The 17,597-nt window shown below is 32.4% G+C and overlaps 2 protein-coding genes across 2 annotated transcripts in view; both read left to right on the forward strand.

Annotated features, from left to right (window-relative positions):
- Positions 1 to 2,056: 2,056 nt before the first annotated feature.
- Positions 2,057 to 6,128, forward strand: LOC128157772 (transmembrane protein 243-like). Its single transcript, XM_052820397.1, has 4 exons — positions 2,057 to 2,248; positions 3,070 to 3,120; positions 4,830 to 4,934; positions 5,505 to 6,128. Exons 1-4 carry the CDS (start codon positions 2,165 to 2,167, stop codon positions 5,637 to 5,639), a joined length of 375 nt encoding a protein of 124 aa, XP_052676357.1. The 5' UTR covers positions 2,057 to 2,164; the 3' UTR covers positions 5,640 to 6,128.
- A 4,749-nt stretch (positions 6,129 to 10,877) lies between these two features.
- The window catches only part of LOC128157750 (serine-rich adhesin for platelets-like), a 56,308-nt gene continuing 49,588 nt past the window's right edge, over positions 10,878 to 17,597 (forward strand). Inside the window, exons 1-5 of the mRNA XM_052820360.1 lie at positions 10,878 to 10,965; positions 15,052 to 15,309; positions 15,445 to 16,455; positions 16,902 to 17,075; positions 17,244 to 17,387. Coding sequence (XP_052676320.1) covers positions 10,878 to 10,965; positions 15,052 to 15,309; positions 15,445 to 16,455; positions 16,902 to 17,075; positions 17,244 to 17,387 — 1,675 coding nt within the window. The remainder of the gene's footprint in view (positions 10,966 to 15,051; positions 15,310 to 15,444; positions 16,456 to 16,901; positions 17,076 to 17,243; positions 17,388 to 17,597) is intronic.

Consider the following 17,597-nt stretch of genomic DNA (forward strand, 5'->3'; position numbering starts at 1 on the left):
TATCTTTTTCCAAGTCTGTTTCGGTGGAAATGAGCAATCAAGGAGCCACGTTTGTAGGTATTCAGTGAGGCTGTAAGTGGACAAAATATTGATGACATCCGGAATAAACCCTCGCTGTTTATTGGAAATGTTCTCCAGGAATGAAAATAGGCGTGTTGAAAATATCTTCTTTGAAAGAGACTGGTGATCCATGAGACAGAGTCGGCCTAGAAATAAGAGTTTGCGGATATCTATTTCCGATTTGATAGGTAGAACGTTGAAAACACTTTCACAGATATCGGATCTTGTTTTGGTCGGAAGATTTTGTGCATTTTTGCAAACAAAATGTTGAAAAACATTAAGGCGTTGAAGATCGTTGGTAGATATATTGCTCCATAATTCACAACCGTAGAGGACTGTGGGAAGAACGATCGTCTTATAGAGGTGTGACAAAGTAAGCGGGTTAAGATAGTTGGAGCCTATATCGTTGAGAGCAAAATATGATTTTTGTCCTTTTCTACAAGCTGTTATAATCCTATCTGAGAGTGTAAGTTTGTTGTTGATAATAATGCCTAGGTGATTATAGTTGTCAGCACATGGAATTATTGTATCACCAAGTTTCCATATATAATCAAAATCTAGTTTGGAGCCTTTGGAGCGGACTTGTAAAATGCACGATTTTTGAGCATTGAAGGAAAAACGCCACTTCCTGGAATATTCGGAAGAGACATCAAGCATGCGCTGTAACGCCGTAGGTGTTATTGCAATACACGCGATATCATCAGCAAGCGATGGACAGTTGCTGGTTATACTAAAAATACCAGTATTTGTACAGGATTTTTCAAGGTTAACAACAAGTTCGTTAATATACACAAGATATAAATAGGTTGACAAAACTATTTTGATTTCTTGGACGTTCATGTATTACACATGCATCGATATTCTAAACATATTGTTGTAATGTTGAATCTGCTTATCATGAATGGAGCTATATTTTTCAGCACATTTTTGTAAAGAATACCTCACTAGTACTATTGTCCTTTCCGATATATTTCATTTTATCAAATAGTCATGTTGTATATATTTTATTTGATAAAATGAAATATATCGGAAAGGACACTATAGTAGTATATCTTTAATAGACAGTAGGCACTGATCGAGTATTTTTTTTTTAAAAGAGTATATCGAAAAGCATTGATAAGTTTTTAAAAAATGCATTTACATGTAGTTCAGATCAAAGATTTTATTCTTTACGTATATTTGAAGTTTCTGTCGCAATTTTACATGAATGTTAAATTTATAAAAGTGCACTTGTGGTCCCCGTGTAGGAACGGCCTGAAGTATAGTGTGTTACCTTACACAGGGTTATTAAGGAAGCTGGGGTTAAACAAATTCACCATCAGATATGCCTTAAACTTTTAATAAGAAATTTTTTCTCATATATTTTAATGAACATTAAGTAAAGAAACAGAATCCAAAAATTTTAAGGTTCCGCGAAATATTGTTTTGAATGCGAACATTTGATAGAATGATATTCGAGTAATAATTCCTAACAACGGAATATACTTTTCATAATTTTGGTTAAATCAATAATTCTGGGTGCTGCACTTGCATACCCAGTAGTTAGACTTATGGAAAATCATATGTCGATGCGTTATACTCATTACCAAAAATCATTGGTAAACAAACAAGCATGCCTTTCCCACATGCACATCAAGATCACATATGCATATCGACGTTCAAGATTTTCAGAGATTAATATTAATTAAATATCAGATTATTTGTATATCCATATACATTTACATACATGTCTTTGTTACACTATCATGGAATTATTCTGTAAATAACAGAGCTGACTGATGACTCTTAATTGATTCAGTTCTCTTCATATCACTTATTCCGATGCACATTTTTCATTTACATCGCTTTTAAAGTTTTCTTTTTAATTTTGAATTTGGTTGTTTGGTTTGTTTTGTTCTCACTGAAGTGAATCCTCATAAAACGAGATCCAGACAGAAATTAATTACCTCTAACTCCCGACATTTCTGTGATCGATTTGTCTAGCTTGGCTGTGAAAATGAAACCGGAAGTTATCCTTTCAAGTCATGTGAAAAGAATTAATAGTTGTCAAAAATGAGACGTTTTTAACTCTTTTTGACCAGTTGAATGATTTAATTTTATCAAAATGAGTGCGAGGAATTATAATTCAACAGATACTAGTCACACAGATGCTGCTGATGTTCCATTATTTGGCGATCAACAGCCAAGAGTAAGCATATTTGTAGGGTTTTTAAACATGTTTGAAATACCGTTAGATCTGGGCTGTGTTCAAGATTATAGCAGCTAGCTTACCCGCTAGGTCGTTGATATCTAGGTCTATTGAATGTACTGTCAGGTTATAGCCGTTAGGTCTCTTATTTAAAGTAAGAAATATTCAACTAAAGACTATAATTGCAATGTACATAGACATAGTTTGTTAATTTCCTGCGGATATATGCATGTTATAATTTATTATAACTAATAGGATGAACAAAATGTCACTAAATAATTAGATTTAATCTTGGTAACAAAGTGGTAACTCAGGTTGCCATCTTGAAATTGATGCTTAGCTTTAAATATTTAGGCTACTAATATCTTAATATGTAGTGGCTAGGTTAGCTTACCATTCAACGGGTGCCTTTCAACAGCATACATGTAGCTGCTACATAGCCGTACATATCAGCTACAATCTTTATTGCAGCCCAGGACATTGAATACTTTACTTTCACTTGCTACCATTTAATATGAATAATTGAATATTACTTTTTATTATTTTATTTGAGAAATAATCGTGTAAAAATAATGTCTGTGACTATTATATTATTCTTATAATTCTTTTATTTGATTATTTTGAATTTATTAAGAAAAATCAGAACATATTTATTAGTAAGAAACATTGTCAAGTAATGCATTATTAAAGTTTTATATATTATGGCTTACAAATTCATAACATACATGTATTCATCTGTAATGGTTTGTTGGTTTCATTTAAGAATGAACAATTTATTATTATTTTAACATTTGGTTGTTTCTTATTCTTATCTCTTATAGGACCGCATGATAAACCTGGTTGTTGGAGTCTTCACAAGCATAGTTGTAGCTGTAAGTATTAGTCTACACATAATGAGCTTTTTTTAATAATGTTATTTTAATTCAGAGGATATATAATACATGTATTACTTTATTAACGGCAAATGTACTATACCCCTTAAGTGTCTTTTGTACATATAAACCTATTATTATAAATATATATTTTTTGAAGAGAAAATAAGAGCCCTCACTCAATATGATTAGAACTTCATACATTAAAGGGAAGTATTTTGCATTTGCATCATAATAAATGTAACCATATTACTTATTAATTATCATATTTTTTTACGTATATTTTTGAAAGATTTCTGAAAAAATTTCAAACCCCTCCCCTTGTTTTTTGGATTTTTTTATGGGGAGGAAAGCTAATTACTAAATTGGTCCAGGTAATAAAATCTATAAATTGAAGTATATGATTTGTGTAGAATACTTTTACAGTAGAATATATTCTGATTGATATAGAATATTATGAATACTCAAGACAATATTTTTACTTTGAAACCTTTAACCACAGACAAGAGGAGTTGCAAATAGTTTTAAATTAGAAAACAGATTATTTATTCCATTTGTACAATATTTGAATACTTTCAGATGTTACTATTTCAAGCAACAAATGTATCATATTTTTACTTCCTGTACTATAATACTTAAAATGTTTTATGAATCATATATTTATGTGTGTTGCATGAATTTAATAAAATAAAAAATCTATACTGGCGTGCGACCTGTTCTCGCCTAGTTCTATTTCTTGCCAGTGCATTGCTACATCATTTTTCGTATTTAATTTTATGTGTTGATAAAATGACCTTACAATGCATGGGTGAGAAATGGTCCTTGTATGCTTAGTAGATGTTCTATAACTCTTCATTAAATTAAATTTTGTAATGTACATGATGTAAGAAAACATCTACGTTTACTAAATGGTAATACAGTGAATTTATACTTCTTATGATTTTTTTTTATATCATTCATAAAATTGAACACAATAAACAAAATACAGATAAAGATATATAGATTTAAAAAAAAAGAAAAATTTCAAAATGAATTTTCCTTTGTACAGAAGAGGAGCATTGCCATTGTGCTAATATGATGTTATGATGTTATGATAAAATGAAGCTTTAATTGTAGGAGTACTTTATAAGAAATATCATAAGAGAAAGAGAAAAAATCATAAGCCATTGAAATTTTATAAACAAAATAATGCTATCCTCAAAGGCATTTTCCTTATTTTTTGAATGAACCCATCATACCAATTTTCATTCTTAATGCTCCAAATATATATAGCAACATTTTGTGCATTTTAATATTTTGAGAAGCCCCCCCCCTCCCAAAAAAAAACCATACAGTAGAATTTATTATTTTTTACATATAAGGAAGAAAATGATATTACTAATCATATATAACAATTTGAGAAAAAAGCTATGGTAGTATTTTTTTAATCTGCTTTGAAGTGTGGAAAATAGCAGTTTCCTATGTATTCCTATAGTAAATGTACCTCTACTTTGAGATGGCCCCTGAAAAGAACCAGATGGTCGATTTTCTTGAAACTTTTGCAAAAAACTAGAGTTAGTGTAAATGACAATGAAAATAAAGAGTTTTGCTATTGTAGTTTTTAAATTCCACAAAAAAAAGAAAAACAAATTGGCCTCCTTAAGGAATATGTTTGCTGTTGATACAAACTCTAAATGTTTTACATCACTGAAATAATTTTTCCCTTACAGGTTACTCTTATAAGTGCATTCGTTTTCCCAACTTTTCCTCCCAATGGAATCAATGTTTTCTTTGCTGTTGTCATCGTCATGATTTGTGGATCTCATTTGTTATTGGTAAGAAAAGATAGAAGGTGTTACTGAAAAGATGTTAAATTCTTAATTGCAAGTTATTTAGAGATTTATAGAAAATAATTTTATGTACACTGAAGCACTAGCTACAAGTTTTACTGTCTTGCAGACTTTGATGTCAGTTTAATTTAGATTCCTACCCACCAACCCTATCTCAATGAAAGTACCATAAGATATGTAATCCATCATTATGGGAAAAATTACCATAAAAAGAAAAGAAAAATTTTGGTGGGAAAAATTGTGTTATTCCCCCTTTTCAAATATAAAGAGAGATAACTCTTGCTATAGGCATAACATACCTGCCAGTCAAATTATATTTCCCTTTTTAATATATAGTAAGTTTGTGGGTTTTGTGTTTTTTCATTTGAACTTGGTATAACCTATGTACAAGTACATTGAAGTGTTAAGTCTGGTCTAGGTTATGATAGATTATGATGCATAAGATAAATATTATGTACAGTATGCATTAGCAATTAATTTCAATGTCATACACTTCGCCTGTTATTCATTTACTGCATGATTGTAAAGAGAAAAAAAACTCTTGATATTTTACAGATTTTCTGGTACCGACAGGGAGATTTAGAGCCCAAGTTTCGACGGATGATTATCTACAATGCCTTCACCATCATACTCTTGTGTGTTTGTGGCAATCTGTATTTTCATAACATTTTACGAAAAAAAACATCTTGATGAAATTAAGGTTACTTTGTTCATGGAGAGAGAGAGAGAGAGAGAGAGAGAGAGAGAGAGAGAGAGAGAGAGAGAGAGAGAGAGAGAGAGAGAGAGAGAGAGAGAGAGAATATCATATAGTACATGATGAGTTTGAGAAACTAAAAAAAACTAAGTTAACATCAGGAATGTTCCAAATTTTCTCATTTGTTTTCCAAAGGAAAGGGTGCCATAGATATCTGATATTTTGAATGTGAGTGAATGTAATGTTATTACCAGAGTTTCTTCCATTTATGTTTTTGGTATTCTCAAATGCCTCTGAGTCCACAGACTGCATCAATTTTGCTTGTTACATTGTTTTTTTTACATTTACATTGTCTTTAATAGGTACATGTAGGCTTTATTACAGCATGAGATATGTAGAAAGAAAGAAAAGTTATTTGTGAATTTAAATGTGAGTATTTTAAAATATCTGTATGACTGTGAATAAAGGAGAATTCAAAATTTGAAGATGCTTGTATTTTTTTTTTATATAACATGTTTATGAGGTCTTTAAGAAAAGAGTAATATGGTTAAGAGAGAGAAACTTAATGAAAAAATGGTGGCACACAGAACATAGCATAAACAAAAATGTTTAATTTTATTTTACAAAACTTTATTTTCATTCTTTTAAGTTCTAAAATAGTCTATCTGTTTAAAAGTATGTCCACAGAATAAACATCCATTTTACATTAACAATAACAAGTGTTCATTTTTTCTTCCATTGTATAGTAATATTTACCAGTCATTGTAACCAACTTGCAAGAAAATTTTGATCACCTCGTTGTGTACATGTACAGATAATTATCTATGCTTTTTTAGTTTGACCATAAATTTCATATTATGCTGTATGATTTTTTTAAACATCTCTGTCATCTGTAAGGAGTAAGGTGATGGCAATTTACTGAGTTTGAAAAAAAAAACTTTTAATGTAATTTGTTTATTCTTTTCATTTATTCAAATAACTTTGAGTTGTGAAACATTCATTATTTAGCGCTTGTTTTTTTTTAATAAATCTTCATATATTTTCTTTGTAATATAATTTCGAATTCCTGCAAAGAGGAAAATGTTATTGTAGATAAATATCAAGAAATAATTTTGAACATTACATACCATAATGTCTGACCTTTTTGGTATCCTATTTTCTCATTGAATGTTATTAAAAACCAAGTACATGTACATGTCATGTAACGTGTTGTTACTGTCATTTTAAATTTTAAAATGTTTTAAGCACTGTACACTTATATATACAATACTGACAAAACTAAAACGATCTAGTTATAAAAGCAATTGGCTATGTTTATATTTATAAAATAAAATGATTTCCTTGGTGACTCATGTGGGATATGAAGGTGGCGACACTGCAGATAATATAAATAATCCGCTTCAGCCAATTATCACAATTACGGCAGCTTAAACTGCGCGATACAACCCGGGTTTTCTTCGTTCTTTTTAATTTATTGAGAAAAATCCAAAAATTTAAAATGTACAAACACTTCAGATCTTGCTAGTGTGCATGTTGTAGTTTCTGGAATAAAGTACTTGTAACTTATTAACAAGTTATCTGATTGGCTGCCCGATTTGTGTTTAACCTATATGCCCACCATCCTTCATGTCGGTACACCAGGATTCATGTCTTCTGTTGTATTGGAAAGCTCCTGTTTGTCTTGTTGCATACATATGCATGTATATGCCTTTGCCTCCCAATAGCATGACATTCAGTCATGTTCGAATAAATCTGTTTCGATTGTAAGCAAAACAAATTCACCGCGTGTTGTTTGGAAATATTGCCTGCAAATACTTTCACTGTATATATATATGGCGGTTATATACTGCAATTTAAGCTATTTTCTTACACGCTTACCTGTAATAAGAACGCACGAAAAGATCATTGATATATGCAAATATATAAACATATATTTTGAGAAAATACGTAAGTCTTTATCGCAAGGAGTTAATAAGAGGCGAGTTATATAACAAGTTGTTAGCAATTTGAAATTCAAATTAACTTAACAGATTTGACAAAGAGGCAGTGTCTCTATTTGCCATAAGTCCGATTAGGAGTCCTAACCCAACCCTTAAGATCTTATAAATAACCAATAAAATGTTTTGTTTTATCTTTCTTACGGGGATAAAGGTAGCAAACATCACAGAAAAATATACATAACTCCGTATATCACTCCATGTCTAGAAAAGTTTATAAAAGCTTTGAGAGTATAACCACAACCTCCTTAATTTTTTTCTTCCATTTTTTAAACCGCCTTCTGTTACGAGTATTTAAAATCCTAAAATGATTGTTACTGCCGGTTCAACATGTATTTTTCTATGCTTTTTATTTATTTTTTTTTAATTATTATGAAATGCTGATCACAAAGTGTGCAATAAGGACAATGTAAATATATATATCCAAAACCTTATGTGTGTCTACGCCCCTTCGAGCGTCCAGAAGCAATGGCGGATGTAGGATTGAGGATGTAACTTCCAAACAAGGATCCGCGTCAAGGATCTCGCGCACCGTATGTCTGTCCTATTTGGTTGTACGGTAAGTTCCGTGCAATCGGCAATGTATAGCGATCAACATCCTCGTTTCAAAAGTTTATATCAAATTTTCCTCTAAAATTCCGGATTTTTTTTCAAGCTGTTTGAGTGAATTTCCTCCTCTTATGTCTTCTAAAATTCTTGATTTTTAAACAATATTTCTGGGTTTTACTTTTTTTTTTTGCTTTGTTTTTTTTTTGCATGAATAAATCTTCTTTTAAGAGCATGGCAAAATTTTCTATATTGGCACGCAATTAATAAGCTTACTGTTGTTATTGCCGCGTAACCTGATCTGTTTGAATGGCATGACTACCTGCAGAAGTAATACTGGTATATCGTTAGAGACCCACAAGCGAAATATGCCACTTGGACCGTGCATGAAAATTCCATTGATGAGCTATTGATATTAATTGATTTTTAAGCAAAACGCGCTATCGGTATTTTGTATACATACATATGATATAGCTCTGCTGCAAATTAAATCATAAATGAACTATGTTCTCCAATTTTGCTTAGAATTTTTCTTTTCAAAGTTACTGCCGTACTGCTAGCGTTTGGATTTCTTTCAATTTTTCTTTAAATTTTTACTTTTAAAGTTATTGCCGCATTGCTAACGTTAAGTTGACCTTTCGGAACCTAAGATTTATATGTTTTGGCATGTTTCGTTGTTACAAAATAATATTACGAAATACTGGTACATGTAGTAGAATAGTGAAAAATAACCGGACTTGGATTTCTTGAAAGGAAAAAAAACAAAACAGGAAGTTTTTAACCAAGTTTGATCGCACATCTTGAGAAATTAGTACCTGAGATTTTAAATAAATTGCATTTCTCAATATTCAGCTGAATTGAATATTTCACTTAGCTAAGTTAAGAATGTGATTGTTTGATTAGAATGAAATTCCCTGTTCATGTTTTATAACAGGTATTCGTCAAACTCTGTTTAACTTATCAACTTATTTGTCGCTCTATCATTTCTTTTGTGAAATCATGAAACCATTCTTCTAAATTATCTTGAACATATACACGTATAATGGAAAATTCAAAATGTCTTCTTTTTTTTGCAATTTTGTTGTTGTTTATTCATTTTTTATTTTTAATTGTTCTGATCATAACCATTTATATTAAACCAAATATAATTATCAGATACGTATGTATGCATGACTGTATTCAAGCTGTAATTAAACGTTTGTAGATTGATATTAAAGTTATATCTTCACGAGGCAAATATAGCTGTTGGATTCAAATTCTAATATGTAAATGCACTACTGATACAATTCCATGTTGATGTATGTGTAGTTAAGATGCATTAAAGATACTTTCGGTATTCAATATTGCTCAATTGGTCTGACATTAAAACTATTTTTTTTTTCATATTAACATCAAATTATCAATAGTTGATCATAAACATGCAACGCAAGATGTACTTTTTGTTGTTGACTATTGAATATTTTTTGTAGTAATATAACAAACTGTTGAATATAAACTATTTAAATTAATATTATTATATGTTAATGTATAAAACAAGGAGAGGACAAAGTTTTTAGAACTTGTGACCCATCTTTTTTCGCATTTAATAGTCAATAAAATATGTTCAAAACAACACTGTTGATTTTTTTTCACTTATTGAGGCTTGATGGTCTACAGCTTTCATTCACCCTGCAGAGAGCGAGATCATGCACCCTTCATTTGTAAAATAGCATCTTTTTAGCAATTAACTAGCACTGAGAAATCATTTTATTTCATACGGGCCAATTTTCATGGATTGTGGAGTTTTTGTTTGTTTGTGGGGATGTGATTTCGTGGATGCTTCGGTTTTCAGTTTCAGTAGGAAAACTAAATCCTAATATATACTAGTAATTAGTTTTCATCGAGGATGTAAAATTCATTGGTGAGGGCTACCAATGAATATCATGAAAATTGAACCACCACGAAGTCTAATGATTCCCCAGTGTTTTGTTACATGTATGAAGCATTCAACAACTTTCAGATTTTAAAATAATTTGAATTATTTCCAATATTTTTGTACAAAGCTCTCCTTCTAAAGGAGAGTATCATAGTCTAAAATGGCTTCGATCATGCAGCCCCCTAAACAATATTATGTTTTTACAACCAGAATTTTCAAAAACTTCGGAAAATGACTAACTAAATTATCATGTTAGGATACCATTAAACAATTGTATGATAATTCCACTTTGGGTCGAAAGTTGCGCAAATAATGAAACTTAAAAAAAAATCTTATTCATTGATGAAAAAACGATAAATGCAAATGTCTAGATTTCAGAAATGAAAATCTGTTGCAAGAGTCGAGTATCCTATAAGTTGGTGGGTTATGGGCATGCACAAAAGAATTATTTTACATTATTAATTTATTCAAAAGTAACCAAATTATTTTTTTTTTTTAAATAGCAGCTGAATTGTTTTTCTTTCTCTGGCCTTCGCATTCTATTATGCTTATAAAACTTTCGGGCAGTGGTTATATAAAATTCAGAAAATGTCCCAAAACTACATGTAATTCTCAAGATCAGCATCGTTGTAGCTGATCATATAGCACGGATCCCAATTCTTACACAACTTCCTACTTCCTATTAACGGCGGATAAATACACTCCCAAACCTGGATGGTATTCTATCTTACTCAGATCAGCCCCCATAGCCTATTGTATATTTCTTGTACCGTGAAATGGGGCTTTACTTCCATCCATTCAAAATGAAATGGAAATTCTTTTTAATTTCTTGTGCTTTATTCCTTTTGGCATTGCACATTCCAGGTAAGTGATCTTTTTCATATATATCTTTTTTATAAAATATGAATTAATAGATGTGAAGATTCAAGACTTGATAGGCGTAGACTTTTGAAGTTCGGTTTGCGACGAATTTCGGTGAATTTTATCTGTAAAATATTGTTTTCGACCGTCTCTTGCCGTTATCTATTTAATATACGGATAATACTTGGAATATCCCGTGTTTATTTATCCAGAACCATATATATTATTGTTTATTAACCAAGAACCATACGATTCATAGGTTTATAAACATTTATACACTATTCTTGAGTATGTTGTGCAAACCTATGTAAACAATTTTTTAAATACCACAATTTTAGAATAGTCTGCGTGATAGCAGCTTATATACAGTACCGACAACGTTATCTTTTACAAGATAAACGATCGGATAGGTTTTATGCACGATATGATAGGATAAACACACAATTTAACAACATACACGCACGATAGGATAGGATTAACACACGATATAACAATATACACGCACGATACGATATGATTGATACACGATAGGAAAGGATAAACGATGTTCACGATAAACGTATAATTGCCCTAAACGATTAACCTGATAATGGCAAAATTTGATAAAGAACTCGTGCGAATCAAGATATATGCAGGATTTATTATCAATTACAAATGCCGAGTTGTTAGTCCTCACTGTGTCATTTATACAATAAAGAAAATTAACCAGTTGAAATTTATCAACAAAAATTAGGAGCCTAAATGGTTGATAAAATATTTGTATTGGTAACATTGATTTCATAACCGAACACCCCTGCCGACCACCGCGAACATTTCAGTCAATCACACTAAAAATAGAAAGTTCAATTAAACTACAACTCTTGTTACAAAAAATGTTTACATGCATTTTCCCACTGTCTTTGTATGTGATAGCATTAGAATCAATTTTGAACCCTAAAACCCAATAACTTCATAAAACATGAGTGACACAAAATGGGCGTGTCTTATAGCATAACCGACCGAAAAATTCAACGCATGTGCTACATAGTAAAATAGTGGTTTTAAAAAATGTTGTTTTATAGTGTATTAATTGAAAATAATATGAATATAAGCAATAAGGAAGTATTCTTTGAATTTTATGAGGTGATAATTTCGGTCAGAGCGTGGTCAAATCTATCATAAAGCCCTTCGGGCTTTATTGGATTTGACCACGCCCCGACCGAAATCATAACCTCATAATACTCAAAGAATGTTTCCTTATTCCTTAAATAAAATCTATCATAAATATCTTTGTTTCTGTTAAAAAAAAAAAAAAAAAGAAGAAAAACGACTCCGCGTACGATTTTGTATATTCGACGTACGGGTAATTAAATATGTTACCTTGTTCCAAAGAATTTCGATTGTTGACATTTTTTTCATTTCCACTGCTTACAGATATAATTCAATGTAATATCTTGTTTAATTTTGCTCGAAAGAGTTTATTAGAAATCAATGTGATAGAGAGCTGAAATTGTACATTTCTTATTTGATAAATTATCGTATACGGCGCATTTAACGACTTAATTGAAACTTTGAAATAAAGTTGCTTGCATATAAAAAGGCACCGAACGATTAAACGATAGGATTAACGGAAGAAAAAATTTAGGACTGAACGATAAACCTGATAGGGTTAATGCACAATAGGGTAGGATTAACGCACTATGGTACATTACACACGCATGATACGATAGGACTGATACACGATAGGATAGGATCGGATAGGATTGAAAAAATAACGTTGCGCCATATTTGGGTACTATATATTGCAATGAAAATGAGAAAGTAGAGATGAAAAAGATAATAGTAAACGGGATAATGGAAAGGATATTCTCAAGACATAAAAAAATTAAGAATAATTTATCTTAATTTTAATGTAATTTTAAGCATTTATAAAGTTATTTGCCCAAGTTACACAGTCCTTTGATATTCTTTGATGAACGAGTTTAAAGGCAGACGTATTTTCCCACAATATTTTTTTTTTACATACAGCTTTCTTATATCTTTAATTTATAAAATGTTCAGATTAGCTAGGATAAAATAAAATTGAACTTCAATCTGTGATATCATACAGTAACATAATTTACAATTAAACTCTCTCGTTTCTATGAATATCATAAAACCTGCCACGCTCAATCTCAAGTTGATGAGAGGACAACGATATTTACTTATAAACTGTACATTTATATTTGGTATTCATTGGATTTTTTATCAAATATTCTTGCCATTCAAAATTATCGCATAAGTGCATATACATTATGCATTTGGAGGAACCTTCAAAGTAGCTATGGCCTTGTTATATAAACATGTTGGTTAACCTCTGTTTCACTTTCAGTAAAACACATCTTCATAAAATTGTTCATTACAGTTCCATATGAACCCAAAACATAAATTATCAATCAACTATTTAATGTATTACTAAGACAGCCATCAATTAGGGGATACCTCTGTTTCACATACATTAAGCATATCTTGTTTTAAGCATATAATTTACTTAAAAAAACCGTCTCACTATATATATTCTTTAATTTTGACTGTGCACAATGGTTTACGAACCAATTAAAAATATACCACAATGTATCTCTTTTCGTAACACAGTATACTATCTTACAAAAAATCTAAATGTACCCTCTCTTAATCACTTGCTGGCTTTTGTCCACACACCGGTAATTCACAACTGCAATGCACTATATATATATATATATATATATATATATATATATATATATATATATATATATATATATATATATATATATATATATATAATAAAAAACTTTTAAATACGATAACAATATATATATATATATATATATATATATATATATATATATATATATATATATATATATATATATATATATATATATATATATATATATATATATATATATATATATATAGATAAAAATTAAATAAGAAAACACGAAAAACGTTTTCAATATATTCAATATATATATATTCAATATATATATATATATACTACCAATGTATGTCTCAAACAATGACAATTTTGTAGTTACGTTCAAATGCAATGGCTTTATTTCGGACAATAAACAGTGCAGTCTTTTTACTCTGTGATGCCAAAACACTTTTTGTTTTGTGAAAACTGCCATAAGAATTCAAAGTTATACCAAGAATAGATAATTAACATTTTTTAACGATATCAATAACTTCATTATCATAAATGCAACAATGCTCATTTTTTTTTCAACCTTCCGTCTTTCCTATATACAACAATTTTAGTTATTTCTAAAGCAACTTTTAACTTCCAATTGAATGTGTATTGCTGTAAACAATCAAGCATATCTTGTTAACCCTGCTCTAGTGCTGAAAATAGGACGAACTCATCTGCATACATGGTCAAGAATAAGACAATTACTCTAATTTCAACCGGTAAACGTATCTTCTTCATGAATTCAATTCAATTCCATGGAGCAACTTTAATTTTTCTACGCTACAGTTTTGACAAAAAAAAATGAATTCGAGTTTGATATGATAATTAAAAGTGATTAGAAAATTAAAAAAAAAAAATGAAAGAATATGATGAAACCAATGAAACGGAGAAATATAAATCTTATTGAAAAAATATCTCCATATCATTATCTATACTTGTATTCGTATGTGTTCTTTTTTTCCGGAACAATTATGATATACTTATGATTTTTTTTCTGACAATGACGAAAACATTTCTTAATGTTACCAGATAATTACAGTAAAACACGCTTATAACGAAATGCCATGGATGGAGGATTTTGCTTCTTTATAAGCATAATTCGTTACATCCGTTAAGCTCGCAACAAGTAACAAGTCACCTGGAATGAAAATCATTTCGCTGTAAGCGTCAGTTCTTTATAAGCGCGTGTGCTATAACCGTGTTTTACTTTATATTAAAATTCAAGAAACAATTCTCTATTTTCTATATTTTTGGTTTTATTTTTTGCAATTTAGCATTCTGGATGGTCAAAAAATTAACCATCAGATCGACCTAAAATTTTAAAATATGATTTTTTGGCTATAGACTTTTATTTCGTAAAGGAAAAATCGATATAAATGTGTATTTTATAAATGTAGCGCCTACAAGTGCTGAAACGACACCATCTGAAACGTCTACGGGAAATGCAGCGTCTTCAAGTACTGAGGCATCTACAGGTTCTGAAGTATCCACAGGTTCTGAAGTATCTACAGGTTCTGAAGTTACCACAGGCTCTGAAGTATCCACAGGTAATGCAGCATCAGCAAGCACTGCAGCATCTATAAGTACTGAAGCATCAGCAAGCACTGCAGCATCTATAAGTACTGAAGCATCAGCAAGCACTGCAGCATCTACAAGCACCACGGCTCCCCCGAGCACAGCAGCATCCACAAGCACCACGGCTCCCCCAAGCACAGCAGCATCTACAAGCACAACGGCTCCCCCGAGCACAGCAGCATCCACAAGCACCACGGCTCCCCCAAGCACAGCAGCATCTACAAGCACAACAGCTTCCCAAAGCACTGCAGCATCTACAAGCACCACGGCTTCCCAAAGCACTGCAGCATCTACAAGCACAACGGCTCCTCCAAGCACTGCAGCATCTACAAGCACCACGGCTCCCCCAAGCACAGCAGCATCTACAAGCACAACGGCTCCCCCGAGCACAGCAGCATCCACAAGCACCACGGCTCCCCCAAGCACAGCAGCATCTACAAGCACAACAGCTTCCCAAAGCACTGCAGCATCTACAAGCACCACGGCTTCCCAAAGCACTGCAGCATCTACAAGCACAACGGCTCCTCCAAGCACTGCAGCATCTACAAGCACCACGGCTCCCCCAAGCACAGCAGCATCCACAAGCACAACGGCTCCTCCAAGCACTGCAGCATCTACAAGCACCACGGCTCCTCCAAGCACAGCAGCATCTACAAGCACAACGGCTCCCCAAAGCACTGCAGCATCCACAAGCACAACGGCTCCCCCAAGCACTGCAGCATCCACAAGCACAACCGCTCCTCCAAGCACTGCAGCATCTACAAGCACCACGGCTTCCCAAAGCACTGCAGCAACTACAAGCACAACGGCTCCTCCAAGCACTGCAGCATCTACAAGCACAACCGCTCCTCCAAGCACTGCAGCATCCACAAGCACAACGGCTCCTCCAAGCACTGCAGCATCTACAAGCACCACGGCTCCTCCAAGCACTGCAGCATCTACAAGCACAACGGCTCCCCCAAGCACTGCAGCATCCACAAGCACAACGGCTCCCCCAAGCACTGCAGCATCCACAAGCACAACCGCTCCTCCAAGCACTGCAGCATCCACAAGCACAACGGCTCCCCCAAGCACAGCAGCATCTACAACCACTGCAACTCCAACAACCACAACGGCTGATCCTTGTGCAAGCATTACATGTCAAAATGGTGGTCAATGTGTTGTCACAAAGGGTATTGCCGGATGTGTTTGCAATGCCAGTTTCTCTGGGCAACTTTGTCAGTTCGGTAAGATTTCGTGAAGATTAAGTCAACTGGGAAGTGATAGTTTATTTAATGGCAATATTTCTTGGAAAGATAAATGGAATATTTAGTCTACAAATATTTAAAAAAAAAATTCTGTGATAATACTAAGAATCAATTTTATAACGTATGCTTCAACGTAATTCATCAATGACTTTATTGTTTAATTGTACATTAAAGAAAATTATATACATACACAAGTGCAATAAGGAATTTGTTTTGAATATAATAAGGTGATCATAAACGGTTGGGCGTGATCAAAATTTATCAAAAAGCCCTTCATGTTTTATTAGATTGGATCAACTCCGACCCTATTTGATCACCCCATTATACTCAAAGAATGATCCCGGACATGTTATTACATGTAGTATAGAATTGATAGTCAGGAGCAAAAAGATATATTCATCGAATGATATCTTTCAACTTTGTAGCTGTTCCTTACTACACCCAATGGTCTGCATATGGCGCCTGTGACTCGTCTTGTGGGGATGGTCTGCAGAAAAGAACACGTAACTGTACCGATATTACTGGAGCAAACAGAGGCCAGGACTGTGGAACTGACTTGGAAAACGAGAAAGCTTGCGTTGGTCTGCCAGAATGCGTGGGTAAAGAGCTTTGATTTGTAGGCAAAATTATGAATACCTATTCATTAATGTCACATTTTTGTGTTGGTGTGTGCAGTTTTTGTTGTTTGTTTTTCTTACTGAAAAACATGTACTACTTTTTTTTCATCAGTGATAAAATGCATTTTTTGGGTGGGTTTTATGTTTCAGTAACTACTAACCCGTGCGATGCGCCTGTTAACCCTTGTTTATCAGACGGTGTTTCGCACACATGTCGTCTGCAATCTGGTGGAACCTTCAAATGTAAATGTAAAGATGGTTATGTCAACGATGCTGCCGGAAAATATTGTGTCAGTAAGTAGCAATATTTATGTTCTCAAGGTACACTATATGTAGCGAAAGTATTGGGGAGACAGAATGAAAACTTTGCAAGTTTCATAAACAGATAACTTAAGGCCAGATTCAAATGCAATGATGCATTATAGTGCACTATAATAGAGGAAAAATCTTTTATCTATTTTTTTTTTATTATTCTTGACTCACTTCAATTTTTCTTGTTATGGC

The sequence above is a fragment of the Crassostrea angulata genome, chromosome 8 (assembly GCF_025612915.1).
Source record: "Crassostrea angulata isolate pt1a10 chromosome 8, ASM2561291v2, whole genome shotgun sequence".
Lineage (NCBI taxonomy): Eukaryota > Metazoa > Mollusca > Bivalvia > Ostreida > Ostreidae > Magallana > Magallana angulata.